At 40.8% G+C, this 17,767-nt stretch overlaps 2 protein-coding genes across 2 annotated transcripts in view; both read left to right on the top strand.

Moving 5' to 3' along the window:
* Positions 1-2,273: 2,273 nt before the first annotated feature.
* On the top strand, positions 2,274-5,722 carry LOC114351617 (putative U5 small nuclear ribonucleoprotein 200 kDa helicase). Its single transcript, XM_028302896.1, has 4 exons — positions 2,274-2,390; positions 3,163-3,293; positions 4,252-4,391; positions 5,423-5,722. Exons 2-4 carry the CDS (start codon positions 3,269-3,271, stop codon positions 5,705-5,707), a joined length of 450 nt encoding a protein of 149 aa, XP_028158697.1. The 5' UTR covers positions 2,274-2,390; positions 3,163-3,268; the 3' UTR covers positions 5,708-5,722.
* A 5,203-nt stretch (positions 5,723-10,925) lies between these two features.
* The window catches only part of LOC114351598 (PAX3- and PAX7-binding protein 1), a 37,295-nt gene continuing 30,453 nt past the window's right edge, over positions 10,926-17,767 (top strand). Inside the window, exons 1-4 of the mRNA XM_028302873.1 lie at positions 10,926-10,932; positions 12,476-12,611; positions 14,086-14,150; positions 15,298-15,473. Of these exons, the coding sequence (XP_028158674.1) occupies positions 10,926-10,932; positions 12,476-12,611; positions 14,086-14,150; positions 15,298-15,473 (384 nt within the window). The remainder of the gene's footprint in view (positions 10,933-12,475; positions 12,612-14,085; positions 14,151-15,297; positions 15,474-17,767) is intronic.

Consider the following 17,767-nt stretch of genomic DNA (forward strand, 5'->3'; position numbering starts at 1 on the left):
TAACTTAATCAAATTAAGTGATCGGAGCCAATATAACCATAACATTTTTATGATAATTCAAGGCGAGTGTGGGTGGAAATTATCATTGGGTTTTATCGGGTAATTTAATATTGTTGGTGAACAAAATAATGGACGCCTTATTCGTAGTTAGAGAGCTATGCTATGGGACCTTAGTGTTATACCAGGAATGGTTTATGTTTTTTTAAAGGTCACTGGAAGCATTTGGATGCGGGTAAGTAACGCAGGACCGGTATAGTAGTGGAAATCCTTGGGGGAGGTCTCTATCCCTTGCAGTATATGTCCTTTAGCTTATCTTATTTAATGTAGAGCGTCTTAGTTTTAGGTTTTGTAATTGATGTGATTATTGAATCTTCTTCTTCTTCTGCCTTTCTTCATCCCGTTCATCATCATCATCATCATTTCAGCTATAGGACGTCCACTGCTGAAGATAGGCCTCCCCTAATGATTTCCATGTTGATCGATTGGTAGCGGCCTGCGTCCAGCGCCTTCCTGCTACCTTTATGATGTCGCTTATCCATTTAAGCTGATGTAATTATTGAAATGATTTATTATGATCTATTTAAACGAACAACCAATACTGGAGAAAAAAGCTTCAGGACCTAAGTTGTTAGCACACTTCGCTTGTGGCTTGTATTGTGACCCAACACGGATGATTAATGTCCGTACTCGCGCGTTCATAAATCGCGCTTGCACCACCCTTCACTTTGTCTACAGTTGTCTTGGTGTACAATGACGACATACATTATACTTATTATCCATTCTTATATTATATTATACGAAAGTAACTATCGCCCGTATTCACATACGATGCTTGCTTAAGTGAAGCAGCAAATCGAACGCACAGCGTTAAATAGAGCTCTGTGATTGGTTCGTGTGTCACCCTGTGCGTCCACGCGCACTGTGAGACCTCATAGTAATGTTTGTGAATACGGGCGTATGTATTTGTTTCCTTTTCTCGCTTAAACCACTGAACGGATTTAAGAGATACGGGACTATTCCCACCTATCTTTGCCACCACTGCAACTCCTGTGAAGCCAGGATCTACAGCTTGAACAAAAAATTTAACCAGTGAAGGTCAAGTTTGTCCCGGAGGAAAACCTGTCATTGGACCCGCAACGAAATTAATCAGAAAAACATAGGATGAATTCGAAGTTAACCTTTAACCGACGACGTGATTTTTTTGTCACGCCGTCTGCGACGTGCGGTCTGTGGGACCGCTATACTGTGTACTCAAAAAGTAATATTTTTTTGTATAAAAGTATATTGGTTTTATATTTTTTGATAACATTATAGTATTACAAATAAACATACGTATAATTTGCGAGGAGTCAATGTATATTTTTTATTTAAATATGACTAAAACTTTTTTGACCCTTAATTTCATTGAAATTACACTAGAGCTCAATAATACCTATTGTTTCGAGCTCANGGTCTAGCGCATAACTCAGTCAGTCAGTGGTGCTATAGGTCTAGCGCATAACTCAGTCAGTGGTGCTATAGGTCTAGCGCATAACTCAGTCAGTGGTGCTATGGGTCTAGCGCATAACTCAGTCAGCAGTGCAATAGGTCTAGCACATAACTCAGTCAGCGGTGCTATAGGTCTAGCGCATAACTCGGTCAGTGGTGCTATAGGTCTAGCGCATAGCCCAGTCAGTGGTGCTATAGGTCTAGCGCACAACTTAGTCAGTGGTGCTATAGGTCTAGCGCATAACTCAGTCGGTGGTACTATAGGTCTAGTGCATAACTCAATCAGTGGTGCTATAGGTCTAGCGCATAACTTAGCCAATATCTGAGTTATGGAAGCGGCACGGGAGGGTGTTTTTGATACGTCAAATGTCAGCAAAACTAGATTTTTATGCTCTGTCAAATCATAAATGTCAACATCACCCCTCCTGTGCCGCTCCCACATCTCAGTTACTGACTCATTTAAGCACTATACCTAATAAAATATTTTTGTAATTGTCACAACTCACAACCATAGATCACAGAAACTAAAGGGAGATGTGACAAGGGGGCGTGGCCGGTGTCGCAGCAATATGCCCAAAAATAGAACACATTGCTGCAGACGTCATAACGTAAACAGTTTACATTGCATGCGTAGTACTAAAGATTATTCGAACGTTGAGTACTGATACCGCAGAGTGGATAATGAGCACATATTTTGATTACTTTGTGTGTGTGAATTTCTAATGCGACACTGAGTTTCGAACTCAGCGCATTAGTCGGCATCTCTCTATATCTCTATGGTAACAATGTTTTGTTTGACAGGTCGTCCAACTGACAGGAGAGACGGCCACCGATCACAAGTTGCTGAACAAAGGACAGATCATCATCACCACTGCTGAGAAGTGGGATGTTCTGTCCAGAAGGTAAGCTATTTATTTATAGGTCATCATTAAATCAAATCAAAAATATTTATGCAATTTTGACTAGTATTTTGGTACTTACGAACATCAAAAAAAGATAGCCCTTAATTAAAGGGCCCTTAGTTTCGAGACAAACATTATGGCAAATGCTGAGAAGTGGTCTTAAAAACTTAATTAATTTTAAATTACCAGTAAATTAAAAATTTTGTTTGCATTGTAATGAGGGCTATCGTTTTAGCGCTCACCAGTTGGCGCCACTGTAGAGTAAGGTCCTGTCACTTGCTAGTAGCGAAGACAGTGGTGCCAACTGGTGAGCGCTAAAGTGGAAGGAGGACTATCGCATTTGCACTCATCAAGATGGCGCCACTGTAGAGTAAGGTCCTGTCAATCGCCAGGGGTGCCAACTGTTAGGTATAAAAACGATAGCCCTCATTGAAAAAATTGCCATACAAAATCTATGGGAGTCTCGTTTTGACAGTTTTGTGTCCAAACAACTGCACGCAGGAAGATTTAATGAAGGCTACTGACAACGCCACTCTTGTGGCTGAGTTTTGGGCTGACGCTGTGTAGGTTTGTTGTCGACACGACAAGAAGAAGAAGTTTTAAAAAGTACACACGGCCACACTGTTAACTATCCATTTCTGTTTTTGCTCTCGCTCTAATCAAATGGTGATTCTTTGCGATAGAACGAGATGACCTGACTGGCAATGGGCAGTTAACACTGATAGTACGTCAATTGATTGGTGGTGTCAACACGTCTATTGATGTTTTCCAGGTGGAAAGTCCGTAAGAGCGTGCAAAGCGTGTCGCTCTTCATAGTGGACGCGCTACAACTGCTGGGAGGCGAGGAAGGCCCGGTGCTCGAGGTCGTCTGCTCCAGGATGAGATACATAGCTTCTCAGATCGGTAAGTGGTTTCTTTTTTTTCTTTTCTATAAGTATGTTGTAATTTTTCGACATCCCTTATCTACGGTACTAGCGGCCGACCGCGAACTCGTACGCGTGGATCCCGTTTTACCCCCTTCATCTATCTTACGCGGTTTAGATTTTTTCATACAAATGTTTTTTCCCGTTAACCCCCGTTCCCGTGGGAATTTTGCAATATCCTGTTGTAACTAAGCTTTAAGTTTACTAAGGTACCTGCAAGCCAAATTTCAAGCGTCTAACTTAAGCGGTTTAGATTTTTCATACAAAAGGATTTTCCCGCTAATTCCCGTTCCCGTGGGAATTTCGGGAATTCCTTTCTTAGTGCACCTCTGCGTTAGGTACCTAAGCTACGTCCCTTCCTCAAGTGCCTACGTTTAGTCGTTTAGGGTGTGCGTTGATATGTCAGTCAGTCAGTTTCTACTTTTATACAATTTAGATTCTACGTATCAAGGAACCGCTTGAGCAGCTGTGACTGCTTTAGGCGGTTGCGGTCAAGCAGTCATCATCATCATCATCATCATTATCACGTAGAAATGAAAATGAAATTGTGACTTGTTGAGCTTTTAATACCAACTGCTCCAGCAGTTATCAATAGCAGCTTCAAGCTGTTAACTCATTTGAGTTTTTTATTTAAAAAACTTCAAGAGGATTTAAGACTATTTAATCAAAGATGTATAGAACGTTTCACCCACGAAGACGCGTCCCACCAATTTTTGGTCTTGGTCGCGCGGGGTGCGGGGAGTTTGATCCGAGCAATCCGTAAGGCATTATTGTAGTGTGCGTGTGCACTTATGGATAATTTAGCGTGTACCGATAACACTAAAAAATTAGCGGATGAATGGTGAGGCGTATCTTCGTGGATGAAACGATCTCTAATCACTGGCTAACTGCTCGAGATGTCCGTATATGGAGGGTCTAATATTACGTTTTTCTTGCAGGTCGTTCAATCCGCATAGTGGCTCTCTCGCTCCCTCTGGCGGACGCGCGGGACGTGTCCCAGTGGCTGGGATGCAACGCCAACGCGTCCTTCAACTTCCATCCCAGCGTGCGGCCGCTGCCGCTGTCGCTGCACATACAGGTACGGGTTCGAGTCCCTTTAGGGACACGACGTGAGGAATGTCCAATGATGAAAAAGTGTCTTTAGGAGACTCCTTAGTCGTTTCCTCCGAGTTCTGTGTAGTGTCTCCCGGTCACAAATAGTCTTTAAGAGACTCCTACTAGTTCCTATAGTGTTATAAAGGTCCATAAGTGTCTTTAAGTAGCTCCATGATGTCTGCCAAGTGTCTGATAGTCCCCAAGTGTCTGTAGTCGATTCCCCCAAGTCCCGGAAGGCACTGCACTGCCATCTGGTCTCGAAGTAGTCTTTAAGAGGATCCTGCTAGCCCCTATAGTGTTTTAAATGTTCACAAGTGTCTTAAAGTAGCTCTCTTGAGGTCTGTATAATGTTTTAAGCTCCCCAAGTGTCTGTAGTCGACTCTCCCGGTCCCAAAGTAGGCTTTAAGTGAATCCAAGAGGTCTGTATGTTGCCTTGAAGCTCCCGAAGTCTCTATAAGCATATGCTTGAGTTCATAAGTGTCTGTAAGCGACCATAGAAGCCCGTTTCATTCCCTACATCCCTCGGGTCTATAAGTGTCACGCAAAGTGGCTCTCTCGCTCCCTCTGGCGGACGCGCGGGACGTGGCCCAGTGGCTGGGATGCAACGCCAACGCGTCCTTCAACTTCCATCCCAGCGTGCGGGCCGGCCGCTGCCGCTGTCGCTGCACATACAGGTACGGGTTCGAGTCCCTTTGAGGCCACGAAGTAAATAAAGGCTATCGTTTTGGTACTTAGCAGTTGGCACTACTGGCGATTGACAGGGCTTTACTCTACAGTGTCGCCATCCTGTGAGTGCAAATGCGATATTCCTTCGTTTCAGCTTCAATTGGCGCCACTGTTTTCTCCACTAGCGATCATATTCATCACATCCGGCTCGAAGGACCAAAAATTTTTAGAGTTATATGCTACCTTGAGTGGACTTTAAAATAAAAAGGTTTCTATTTAAAATTGATATGAGAGAAGTATTACTCAGTAAGTTGGATATCAAATGTTATAAATTTCCTCTCATTTCAGGGATTCAACATATCCCACGCGGCGTCCCGTTTCGCCGCCATGACGAAACCGATTTACAACGCGGTCGTACGCCACGCCGGCTCAAAACCATGTGCCGTCTTTGTGCCATCCCGACGATGGGCCAGGCTGTTAGCTGCTGATCTTCTGGCTTTGGCAGCGGCTCAAAAGAGGCCCGGGCGGTTCCTGCATGCGAGACCCGATCTGGTGCAGCCGTTCTTGAAGCGGCTCAGTGATAAGGTACGTAACTACGTCATACCGGCTCAAAACCGTGTGCCGTCTTATTGATGGGCGCGGCTGTTAGCGGGTGATCTACTGGCATTGGCAGCGGCTCAAAAGAGTCCCGGGCGGTTCCTGCATGCGAGACCCGATCTGGTCTAGCCGTTCTTGAAGCGACTCAGTGATAAGGTACGTAACTACGTCATACCGGCTCAAAACCGTGTGCCGTCTTATTGATGGGCGCGGCTGTTAGCTGCTGATCTCCTGGCATTGGCAGCGGCTCAAAAGAGGCCCGGACGCTTCCTGCATGCGAGACCCGATCTGGTGCAGCCGTTTTTGAAGCGGCTGAGTGATAAGGTACGTGACTAAAAGTAGTTTACTTCTCGCAATGTTTGATGTTTTTTTTTTATAAGTAAGTGCTATTGGAATGCACTTGCAATTGGAGCTAGTGGAGTACTCCAATTGCAAGGCAGTGGTTGAGATTATGGCTGTATGATTGTTTAAGTTTTGTTAAAACCTTTTAGACTGCTAACAATGTATGATACGTAGACTTTAAAGCTTTTTGTTGTGTCTTGTTTACTGGTAATTTCTTCAAGAATGTCAAACTTCAATAGGCTCTAACCGCGGCTCATTCTAATGAGCTTCAAGACCCGATCTGGTTCAGCCGTTCTTGAAGCGGTTCAGTCACCATACGTGTCTAAATTAGATCGTGTTTCTTATTTTGACGTTTCTGATTTTAAAATGGCGGAATTTTGTTATGGTGAACGTGGCAGTGTGAACAACTTACACGCGCAGTGATCGCCACAGTGCACGCTATAGCGATGGCTCCTACGTATAAAGGCGAAACTGCCGCTTACGCCTTTTTCCAATTATTTAAGCAATGATTTCATTTTGCTCTAATCTATAACGTCAGTAAGAAAAAAAATTTTTTTTCCATTAGATACAAAATAAAATTTTAGGCAAATAGGCGTATGTGCAAAAATACGCCACGTATAAAGCCCAATCATACGATTCGTCAATCTATACGAGTAGTTGCTTACATAAATACATATTTTTTATAATCCAAATCATAAATAAAGCCATGAAAATATTTAGCAAATTGTTTTATTTATAAATTATGACACATTATATAGTTATTTAATTTTTAGCGTTAAGAGTCGCATCTCAAACTAATTTGAAAATTATAAATAACTTGAAAAAATCGAACTGCCTAAGGCATCGTGGGTTCAATTCCCGCCTTAGGCAGTTCGATTTTTTCAAGTTATTTATAATTTTTAAAAATATGACACATTATGTTAAAAGACCTAACTAAATCTCGAGCACAGTATATGGGCGTATTTGCGTTAAAACGTAATAACGATACATTAAACAACTTTTTCTAACTGATTTATTATTCTGGCAAGATTTCTACCTGCTAGCGGCCACCAACTTTCACGGATAGTGCTCAACATGAGTTGAGGTCCCGCATGAAGTAACGTTTTATGTTGATATTCAAACAAAAGTATTGTAAATCGACTTTTGCTACACAACAACATCGGATGTTGTTTATCAAACTCAAAGTTGGTCGCATTACAAAGTCGCCCGCCAACACGAATTACTTTAGAACTGTCTAAAAATACATTTAAACCGATAACTTTATTAGATTCCTTGCATTTTTCTAAAGGCAATCCTTTGAGTAAGCTGTTATAAAGCGAGGGAAACGATTGCATCTGTGCGAATCGACACAAAATTTGCTGCGACTCGCTCAACTCAGCGGCAGATAAGGAACCGGTTCGCCTCAGCTGTTTATTACGCGCGTTATAAATAAATCTAAGTAAGTAGGCCCCCGTACGTTTTAATCTAGAATCTATCAAAATCGAATATGTTTTCTGAATTGATGCATAAAGTACTTACGCTTGTAGTTTTTGTTTCAGGTAAGTCTTTAATATGTGTCATTGGTTGTTTACTAGGTGACCACTCAGAACAATGCAAGTAACTGGGACCATGCCACCATAAATTATTATTTTTGAGTTCGACAGCGTTTAAACCCCTTGACACTAAGTCAGCTGGGTTATTTTGGCTTTCAACATGAAACCACAATGTATCATTTGTTAGTTCATTAATTTCTGTGACTCGATTTTGGACAAATGTTTTAAGTAAATGCTGTGACATACTTAACCAACCAATGACGATGGTCGAATCTGTCCAGAAATAAACAGAATCGAATGTTAAGCTTAGAGAATCGATAATATTTTTATATAAGCGTGCACCTATCAAGGAACCACACAACTCCAATTTAGGAATGCTGATAGTTTTAAGCGGCGCTACTTTACTTTTTGCACATAGTAAATTCATTCGTGTAGTGTTATCATTCAGTATTAATCGTACATAAGCACAAGCGCCATAAGCTTCCTGTGACGCGTCTGAGAAAATATGTAATTCTAAACGTTTCGTATGAATACTCCTTATGAATCGTGGAATTTTTATTTCGTATAAGTATTTTTTAATTGAATCAACCAAATTTGTGAACTTAATTGAGACATCGTTTGGAACGGGATCGTCCCAATCGAGTTTACACAGCCACAACTTTGTTTTTAATTTTCGTTCTAATGCAATCATCATCATCATCAACAGCCCCCCACAGTCCACTGCTGGACCATGAGCCTCCTCCACTATAGTGGAGGGTCCCGCCATAATCTCCACGCTNTTTGCGAGACTACTGATAACATATTGCGTTTAGTCAATGATGACGCATCAAACGAAGTAAGTTGTGTTGTGAAATGAAATTCATCATCCCTATTGTGCCAGCCTAAACCCAATGTTTTGGTTTGAGTGTGTTCGCCTATAGCTAAATTCTTTATTTTCGCAGCGGTTGTGTCATCACAATTTAACGTCCACTTGCGCAATAAATAACCGTATTGGCCCAAAATGTATGACGTTTTTTCGCAGATCTCAATCAATGTTTTAGAATCGTCGTGTGATGTGAGAAGGTCATCTACAAAGAAGTCCTCCCGTATGACACGCGAGATCACTGCATCGTCGCATTCATGCGCAACCTGATGTAAACATCGTATACATAAGTACGGCGCCGACGCAGTACCATACGTTACGGTATTTAATTGATAAATGCCAATTGGATCTGACGCTTTTTCTCGCCACAGTACTAGTAGTAGATTTCGTTGATCGGGTTGTATGAGTGTTTGTCGATAAGCTTTTTCAATATCAGCACATGCAACCCATTGGTGTTGTCTAAAGCGCAACAAAATTGAAAACACCTCATTTTGAAGCTTAGGGCCAATATGCTGAATGTCGTTTAGTGACTTTTTCGTAGTTGTAGCACAGCTAGCATCGAAAACAACCCTTAGTTTGGTGGTCGTGCTGCTCTCACGAAATACCCCATGATGTGGGAGGAAATAATGTGGCCAAGTGTACGTATCTACTTTAGTCATATGACCTAACCTGCGATATTCATTCATGAAATCTGAATACATGCGTTTATAATCAGGTGTACGATCTAATTTTCTTTCTNATACCAAGTCCAGGCCAGGAAATCTTTAACGTTTTACATAAATTATTGACTTGGCCATCGCACTAAATAATTTAATTTACACGTGTTTTCATGCGATGGCCAAGTCAATAATTTATGTAAAACGTTAAAGATTTCCTGGCCTGGACTTGGTATTACATGGATCTCACAACTTTTTACCGTAGAGCAACTGAGTTGCGAGACTTGGTTTTTTTGACAAGTATTGTTTTTGATGGGTAAATAGGTCCTGAAATGACCCAACCTAATTTTGAATCTTGTAAATATAATCCCGATGCTAATCGTATTTTATTTTCGTTTAAAAGATCCCAAAAAACATCCACTCCAATCAATAAATCAACTTCAGAGGGTATATTGTAAGTAGGATCTGCAAGTTGAATATTTTCAGGTATTCGTATTGATTCTACGTTAATATTCATTGTTGGCATGAATGATGTTATATTACATGGCAAAACATAACACCGAATAAGCGTATAAAAATCGTTTAATTTTGATCGTATAGTTAAATCGCATAATTTATTGGATTGTGTGACCGACTGTCCCACTCCAGAAATTTGAACAATGGACTGTATATAATTCGTGTAATTTATTCGTTTACAAAACGCTTCTGATACAAAACAATGCTGACTACCGCTATCTAAAAGCGCGCGGGCTGTGTGTCGCATATTGTTTTCGTCGATCACTTCAACTAGCGCGGTAGGTAACAAAACTTGTTCTGTTTGAGTAGTCAGCTGAGCGGTGTTTAAATTATCGTGACAATGCGAACCTAAAGATGAATGCATTACGGTCGACTTTATTTGAGATGTGCTTGACTCAGAGTTAACATTGCCAATTGTATTTTCTTTTAATTCTTTATGTAACAAGCTATTGTGTTTACATTTACACTGTTGGCACGGCCCGAAATAACAGTTAGTTATAGAATGGCCACCGCGCAGACAATTATGGCAAAGTTTCTTTTCATTTACTAATTTGTACCTATCCTCGATTGATAAATTCAAAAACATACTACACATATATAAAGCATGATTTCCGCGACACATCTCACAACAACGGTTACGTTTAGTCGTTTTCCCGTTATTTGTAGCTACATAACTCTGAGTGTGTGTTTGTGCTACCTGCGGTTTCGAATCATGAAATTGTTTACTGTGATATTTATTGTAATGAGTATTAGGGGGCTTGTGAAAACTATGAGCACTATTTGCGTTACTATTAACGTTTACCATTTCCAACAAATCAGCTCTATTTCTCAGGAATGTTAACAAATCGTTTAATATTAATTTACGTTTAATTTCTTGGCCTTGAAAACCAGAAATAAGTGTTCCCTTATAAGTTTCCCATTCGCGTTCGGTCGAAGAATCAAGTTTGCAGACAATTAAGTATATAATTAGTGTATCCCATGATTCTGTGGGCTCGCCCAACGATTTCAATGAACGTAAATTTCGCAAAATAGAATCTATGAGTTTTCTAATGAGCAAAGGAGATTCCTTATTTATATTAGGTATAGAAAATAAGGCTTTGACATGGTTGTGCACCAAAAGTCGATCATTTTGAAATCTATTGTGTAACAATTCCCATGCGTGGGTATAATTTTCTGCTGTGAACTCTAACGCACTTATAACCTGTAAAGCACCACCGCTAAGTGATGACCGCAAGTAGTGAAATTTATGAATCGCATTTAAATCTGCCCGTCCGTGTATCATCGTTAAATACGAATTTTTGAATTCGAGCCAGTCATCATACGAACCACTAAAAGAGGGTAATTTGATGTCAGGTAATTTAATTTGTAACGATGCATTTTTGTCACTTGAAACCTGCGTATTTACCGAATTTTGGTTATTACTTTGGTCTTCTATAATGACTTTAGCGACAGAAACACTTCGAAAATATTGTTCTTCGAAGCTTTCGCGGTACTCAATATTTATTGAAAGATCATTATCATCACAAAACTGTTCGATTTTATCTTGAATTTTGTAAAACTCATCAATAACTGATTCCAACTTCAAAATTCTTAAATTTAGTTCAACTGCTTGACATTTTGTAATAACCAAATTCTGAAATTTTAAAATATAGCTTTCAAAAGAAGTTACACGACCTTTCAGAATTCCTCTTTGTTTTTTGAGGTCTGAAACGGTTAATTTAAGTTCTCTAGAAGGCGAATGACTACCCTCTCTTGACTTTGGTACATTCAGCTTTGATCTATCGCTATCCTCGCTCATTTTGAGAAGAATTTAGGAAACAAAAGGTACTTACAATCGTATAGATCACCCCGACGCTCGTTGCAATAGGCAGACCCGGCACCCACCAACGCGACAACGTAGGTAGGTAGTTGTAACGGTTGCAATATCGACTGAAATCCGCAAACACGACACAATATTAGCACAAATCGATTAAAATAGGAAGGGAAAGGAGTGGTTTAACCTGACCGTTATTCCAGAGCTGCTTCTTTCACAGGGTTTCTCTCTTGACACGCAACAGGTATCGACTTCTGTGGTATCTTGAATCCCGTCAGCTGGTGCGATGGAACATGTCATCCGGCTCGAAGGAACATGTTTCGAGCTCAGGCTTTCGAATATATGAAGAAATAAGGGTCTCTTCAATGACTAATTATTATTGAAATTACGGTTTTAACGTTTATTTAAAGTGACAGGTTTACAGACTGTATGCAACGAGATCAAATTGTCGAGTGTTTTAAACGTTCGATTTTAAGTTGACAGGAGGGCGGCGCGGCGCGAAGTTAGCTGCGATCTTCACTCTGGTTCCGCGCCTTTGACGTCATGAGTTGTTTTCTTGCGCCCATAGATGGCGCTAACAACCGTGTTTAATTGTCTCTATAATTATTTAACCTCATCATCCTCACACTCAACCCGACACATCCATACACGCTCCACATTCCCTATAACGTTTCGTACAAGACGTTATATAGTTATGACGTCACGTCTATGTAATTTGTATACATCGAAAGGATTTCTCGTAAAATTTTATTTCCCCAACGCCTCTCAGAATGCCTCTTTCTTGAAAAAGCATATAATGTCCGCTCTTGGATACTACCATATTATCGACTCTATGAGGTGGAAAAAGTGATTTCACTCGATTATTTCTAAACTATACAAGATATCGAAATACCGGTTACTGATCCTGAAAGTTCTTCACGAGCTCTATCAAACGGTATCAATAAATAGGTTACAGAATAATCTGGATCTATCAAAAAATTCAATGTTTCCAGTTTCATGCCCAATTTTTACTATTGTATTATTTGATAAGTTTAAGCTGTAACTGACCACATATTTTAGAGGTATTTTTGATTGTTTCCTTAGCGCGTCCAGGCACGACGCGGCCGCCGGAATCTGAGGAAAAGCGGCGGCGCTGCGCCGAGCGCGAGGGACGCCGCCGGGCCCGCCGTCGCCGCCGCGAGGACCACGCCGCCGCCACCGGCACTCAGCCGGCGCACAGGTCATTCATCATCAACAGCCCTTTACAGTCCACTGCTGGACTATGAGCCTCCTCCACTATGGTGGAGGGTTTTGCCATAATCTCCACGCTTGGCAGGCGGGTTGGAGATCGCAGTTTAAAAGATTGATGTTTTTCAGAGAGCGCTGCTGCCCATTCTCTGTTTGATGTGTAGTCCCTAAGTCGACGACACCCGCGGGAAGAGTAGGGGTTGGTGACAAATGTATTCTACTCTGCCGTCACCACACGGCTAGGTCATTACATAATATAAATACACAGTTAATCAAATTCTTTATTTATTTATTTTATTTGGTGCACAAAACAGGGATACAACCATAACATACAAAACGTTTAAAGCAGGTTATACAGTATAACTTGTTGCAGCTCCAATAACAAGTGCACACAACATACTAATCGAGTTAACAATATACATAAATTATAAATAGAAAAATAATTATTTAATGTTAATTAATAACGAAAATAGGTTATTAATAAATATAATGAAATTCAAATCAATAATTCTCTAAGAAATAAAGATGAAAGATGAATTTTCTCCACAATCTAAAGGGTTACAATGTGAGGTGATTATCTTTAATTAGGACTACAATTAAATATAGTAGACAGGCACTTAGATTGCGAGAGACTGGTGCCTAAGCTAGGCTACGAGCCTGTATTAAAGAGCATCAGAACTCTCCGCTCTCGATATGACTGATGTGATAACAAATCTATTAACTTAGTAATCCTTTACTTTCCTGATTGTTTTTGACGGTTAAGCTTTAGATCAGCGGTTCCCAAACTTGTCTACTGCCCACTTTGAGAATAAATTCTTTTTAGCGCCCCCATTTGTAGTCGAGTGGCGAATGCTCAGTCGGTGTCTAAGAGTCCTCCTAGTAAATTACGCCTCCTAAGCCTCTACACAACGTCCCGATTTTTTTTCTGGGTCTCTTACCGCCCCCTTTAAGCCTGCAGCGCCCACAAAGGGGCGTTATCGCCCACTTTGGGAAAGACTGCTTTAGATCCTGGCTACACAACCGCTTACTATTATAATAAGTCAAGAATGATGTGGCTGGTTGTTCAAGACAAAAGATGAATAATATTGCGAGCAACACCAACCAGGTAATAATCCTGTGTTGCCATAAAGCCATAAACGAAAGGTTGCCAGCCCAACTTATTTCAAAAGATTTTAAAACCCTATGAAAGGTTAAGCTGCAATCTATATATATAAAAGAAAGTCGTGTTAGTTACTTCGCTTATAACTCAAGAACGGCTGAACCGATTTAGCTGAAAATTGTCAGGGAGGTAGTTTAGAGCCAGGAGAAGGACATAGGATACTTTTTATCCCGTTCGAAATTAAAAAAAAGTCTGCTTATTTATTGCCATTAAGGTGGAACAAAGTTCGCCGGGTCAGCTAGTTTAAAATAAATTGATGTTTCCCAGGAAAAGATTTTGTTCTTGAAAGCGTGGTATTTATTCGCAGGGATGGCGACTCGAGCGACGACGAGTTGCCGCCTGCCGAACTCCACCACTATGAGCGAGAGCGAGGTATGAAAAAAAAAAGATGTTATACTGTTCTCTTGTTTTATTTTTATTTGAGCATAAGCTGATATGGCCGCGTACCGGAAAACGCAGCGTGGGACGTCCACCCACAAGGTGGACCGACGACATCATAAAGGTAGCAGGAAAGCGGTGGACGCAGGCCGCTACCAACCGGGTAACATGGAAAGCATTGGGGGAGGCCTATGTTCAGCAGTGGACGTCCTGTGGCTGAGATGATGACGATGATGATGATGATGAAGCTGATTGTAGATCCGTGCGAAATTGCGATAGGTATTTTTCTCATATTGTGTGGGTTGTTTGTTACAACTGCTGACAGACTTTTCGCCGCTAGGGGCGTGTAAAATACTGAATCATAATAATATACATTTAATTTGTTGATTTGATTGTCCTATTAAAATAAATAAATAAAACTGGGAGCAATTACACAAAATGATTTTCAATTAAGTGGCCTTTCTGGGAACGGTATCCAAAATTTCTGGGTACATTCAACCATAACTATTATGCCGGTCGCAGACCAAGACCAAGAACCTGAGTTGGTTTAGTTTAGCTTGCATAGTTGCCGCAGTTCTCCATAGTTGTGTGCAGACAGACTGCACACACTGGAAAACTGCGTCAGCTATGCGAGCTAAGCTAAACTAACTTAGCATAGTTCTTAATCTGTAACCGGCACAAGATCACAGAAGCCATTTATTACTCTTCTTTTAATTAAAAATAATATAAAATAGTGACTTGAGTTTCTTGCGCTGCTTCTTCTCAGCATTGGCCCATTTATTGTCCCGAAGCAGTGGTAGGGTTAATACTGGGACGTGTAAAAGTGCGTTAAAGTTTTAAAAGCCTATTTGCAAAAATAAATAAATATCCTGGGACATTTTACACTACGCTTCTAGTCCCAAACTAAGCAAAGCTTGTACTATGGGCACTAGACAACGGATATAAACATACTTAAATACTTACTTTTTTTGTAAATACATCATATTATACATAGTCACACCCAGACCCGTCACAGACATTAAAATTCAGCATTTCAATTTCTGCCCGACCGGGAATCGAACCCGGGACCTCTCGGCATAGTAGTCCGTTCCGAACCACTACACCAAACGGCCGACAGTCTTATGAGTTTTTCATCAAACAGATGCGATCAAGTCGGGCAGGGAGCAGCTATTCGCGGATGCTTTGCCCGCGTGGCGCAGCGTTCGCGGCGTTTGCGCGCGCTTGGCTCGCTTCCGGCGCCGCGACCCTACGCTTTATAGTGACGCCTACGTCGCCGCCTGCCTGCCGCGGCTGTTGGCGCCGTATGTGCGCCATCAGGTCAGTTAGAGATAACAATGCACATCTCTGAGAATCCCTTCATACTAAAGCCTGGTCCGTGAGCACGTAGAATTTTGTCCAATGACCCCAAGCTACCCATCCTTATTGCTCGCGCGTAATTATGTTGCTGTCGCGCTCGCACACTCCCTGCGGGCGCCCGTCGCACAGTCGCGCTTGGGGTCATTGGACAAAATTCTACGTGCTAACGGACCAGGCTTTAGCATTCGATGAAAGAAAGTTAGTCGCGATTTTGTGAAAAATATGATTGGCAGGTAATTAACGTGTAACGTTTTATTGCCCCATCGGCAGCGAGTCTTTGACAGAACTATGATAGCTCACAAGATAGGTCCTAATAATTGGTGCTTATTGTCCGTAGGGCATATCTTTTCTTAAGGCGATTAGTGTCCTCAATCCGCGCTAAATGGGCATTTTGTAAAGCCTACTCCTCTTTTACTGCTGGACAGAAATAGTTGAAAAAAATATATGTTAAGCCCCGATTACGGTAACTTTTATAACGTCTACAATCCAGACGCGTTTCTGATTCTGCGATACGATTGGTCAAAACAGCTGACGTACGCTGTTGAACGACCAATCGTATCGCAGAATCGAGAAGCGTGTCTGGATTGTTGACGTTAAAAATTACGTAATCGGGGCTCAGGTTCCGCGCCTTTGACGTCATGAGTTGTTTTCTTGCGCCCATAGATGGCGCTAACACCTATATAACTTGTAAATTTTAATCAAAGCAAGAAAAACTATACTCTTTCCTAAATAGAGTGAACATAATGAATAAAATAAAAATAAATGACACGTACATTACATGCACAAAAAAAATTGACGTAGGGTAAACATTAGGCAAAATCAGGTCATTTTTTTTACTGCATGCCAAGCATTTTCGGAATGCATAGGTAACACCTGTAAGATAATTTCGTTATCAATTTAGATGGACTAAAATGTACGTCTTTTTTGCAGCTAGTGCAATGACATCAGGCTAATTTGGCATGTCAGAGCCTAGAATACATGTCACTGTTTGCTTTACCACCCGTTTCGCGGTATTTTTTACAGACTACCATCTTTTACATAATATTATGTTCAAATATCAATATATCATTAGGAAATGTCTTTTCCTAGGTTGTGTGGCCCAGGATCCATCAGTTTTACGAAAAATTAGTCGTCTAAAACAAAAACGCCAGTTTCAGTATGGTACAAAAATGTCACGTAGTCTGCGACGTGCGGTCCCACAGACCGCTGTTGAACTTTAAATCGAATTATCTTATTAAAACTGCCCTCGTCGATGTAACCACTACCTGTAATGGCGTTTGGGCAACTAAACTCGAAGGTACTGAGACGCTCGGGACACGGGAGTAAGTAGAACATTGCAATCCAGAAATTTCAAAAACCGGAGCGGTCTGTGAGACCGCACCTCGTCGGTTAAAGGTTAAGGTTCGATTTAAGAGATAGTTGATATGCAAGGATAGTCATAGGATAGTTTTTATCCCGGTTTTTGTATTGGAGACTTGCGCGGGGTTAAGTATCTTACTGTGACAGACCGAAAAGCAGGCGTGCTAAGACGCGGGTAAAAGCTAGTTTATTAAGAAAAAATAACTGTGATACGTCATCTATATTGGTATAAATAAGTAAATAACTATGATAACAGCGCAAAGATACCGGTTGTGCGTCAAAGAGCCATATTTGAGGAAATTTAGTTTTTACATCTGTCATAATAAACAAGCAATAAATTACGGAATTAAGTGTACTTATGTTAATTAAGTTGGTACAGCTGGCCAATAAATTATTTCTCATGTGACGTGATACCACCACGGTTTGGGCAATTTGACGGATTATGCAATTTAAATTGTTACCATTCTAATTTGTCACCTAGAATGTATAAATTAAAGGCTGTTTTTTTCAGTTGCAAAGGTCAAAAGTTTATGAATTTGTTTTTGGCGTTCATGAGCTTGCGATATAAAAGTAGGTATGTAAAGATACTGCACTACTACTACTCTAAACACTAATTCTTGTGGTGTGAATAAGTTTAATTTATTTTCAGATGAACAATGAACATATTTTAGTAAGCATTTTTAACAAAAAACTAACAATCTCTTTCTGCCGTCGTAAGAATAGCTTTATTTATTCGTTGTAACCTTTTATTCCCATCAAAAAAGAACATTCTTCAAAACCAACACGGTTATTACCAACAAAGTAACTCTGACGTCACGGCGCGGACGCAGCCGCGGCGGAAAGCGGCCATTACACAGTTGATATAAAACCGCAATACAGCTAATGGCACCGTACAT

Source organism: Ostrinia furnacalis, unplaced genomic scaffold (genome assembly GCF_004193835.3).
Source record: "Ostrinia furnacalis isolate ACB-3 unplaced genomic scaffold, ASM419383v2 OfSCF1166, whole genome shotgun sequence".
NCBI lineage: Eukaryota > Metazoa > Arthropoda > Insecta > Lepidoptera > Crambidae > Ostrinia > Ostrinia furnacalis.

Coding starts and splice junctions, on each gene's coding strand:
- LOC114351617 (XM_028302896.1), top strand. CDS start 3,269: ATGAGATACATAGCTTCTCAGATCG. Junction 3,294..4,251: donor ATACATAGCTTCTCAGATCG/GTAAGTGGTTTC, acceptor TTTTTCTTGCAG/GTCGTTCAATCCGCATAGTG. Junction 4,392..5,422: donor CGCTGTCGCTGCACATACAG/GTACGGGTTCGA, acceptor CTCTCATTTCAG/GGATTCAACATATCCCACGC.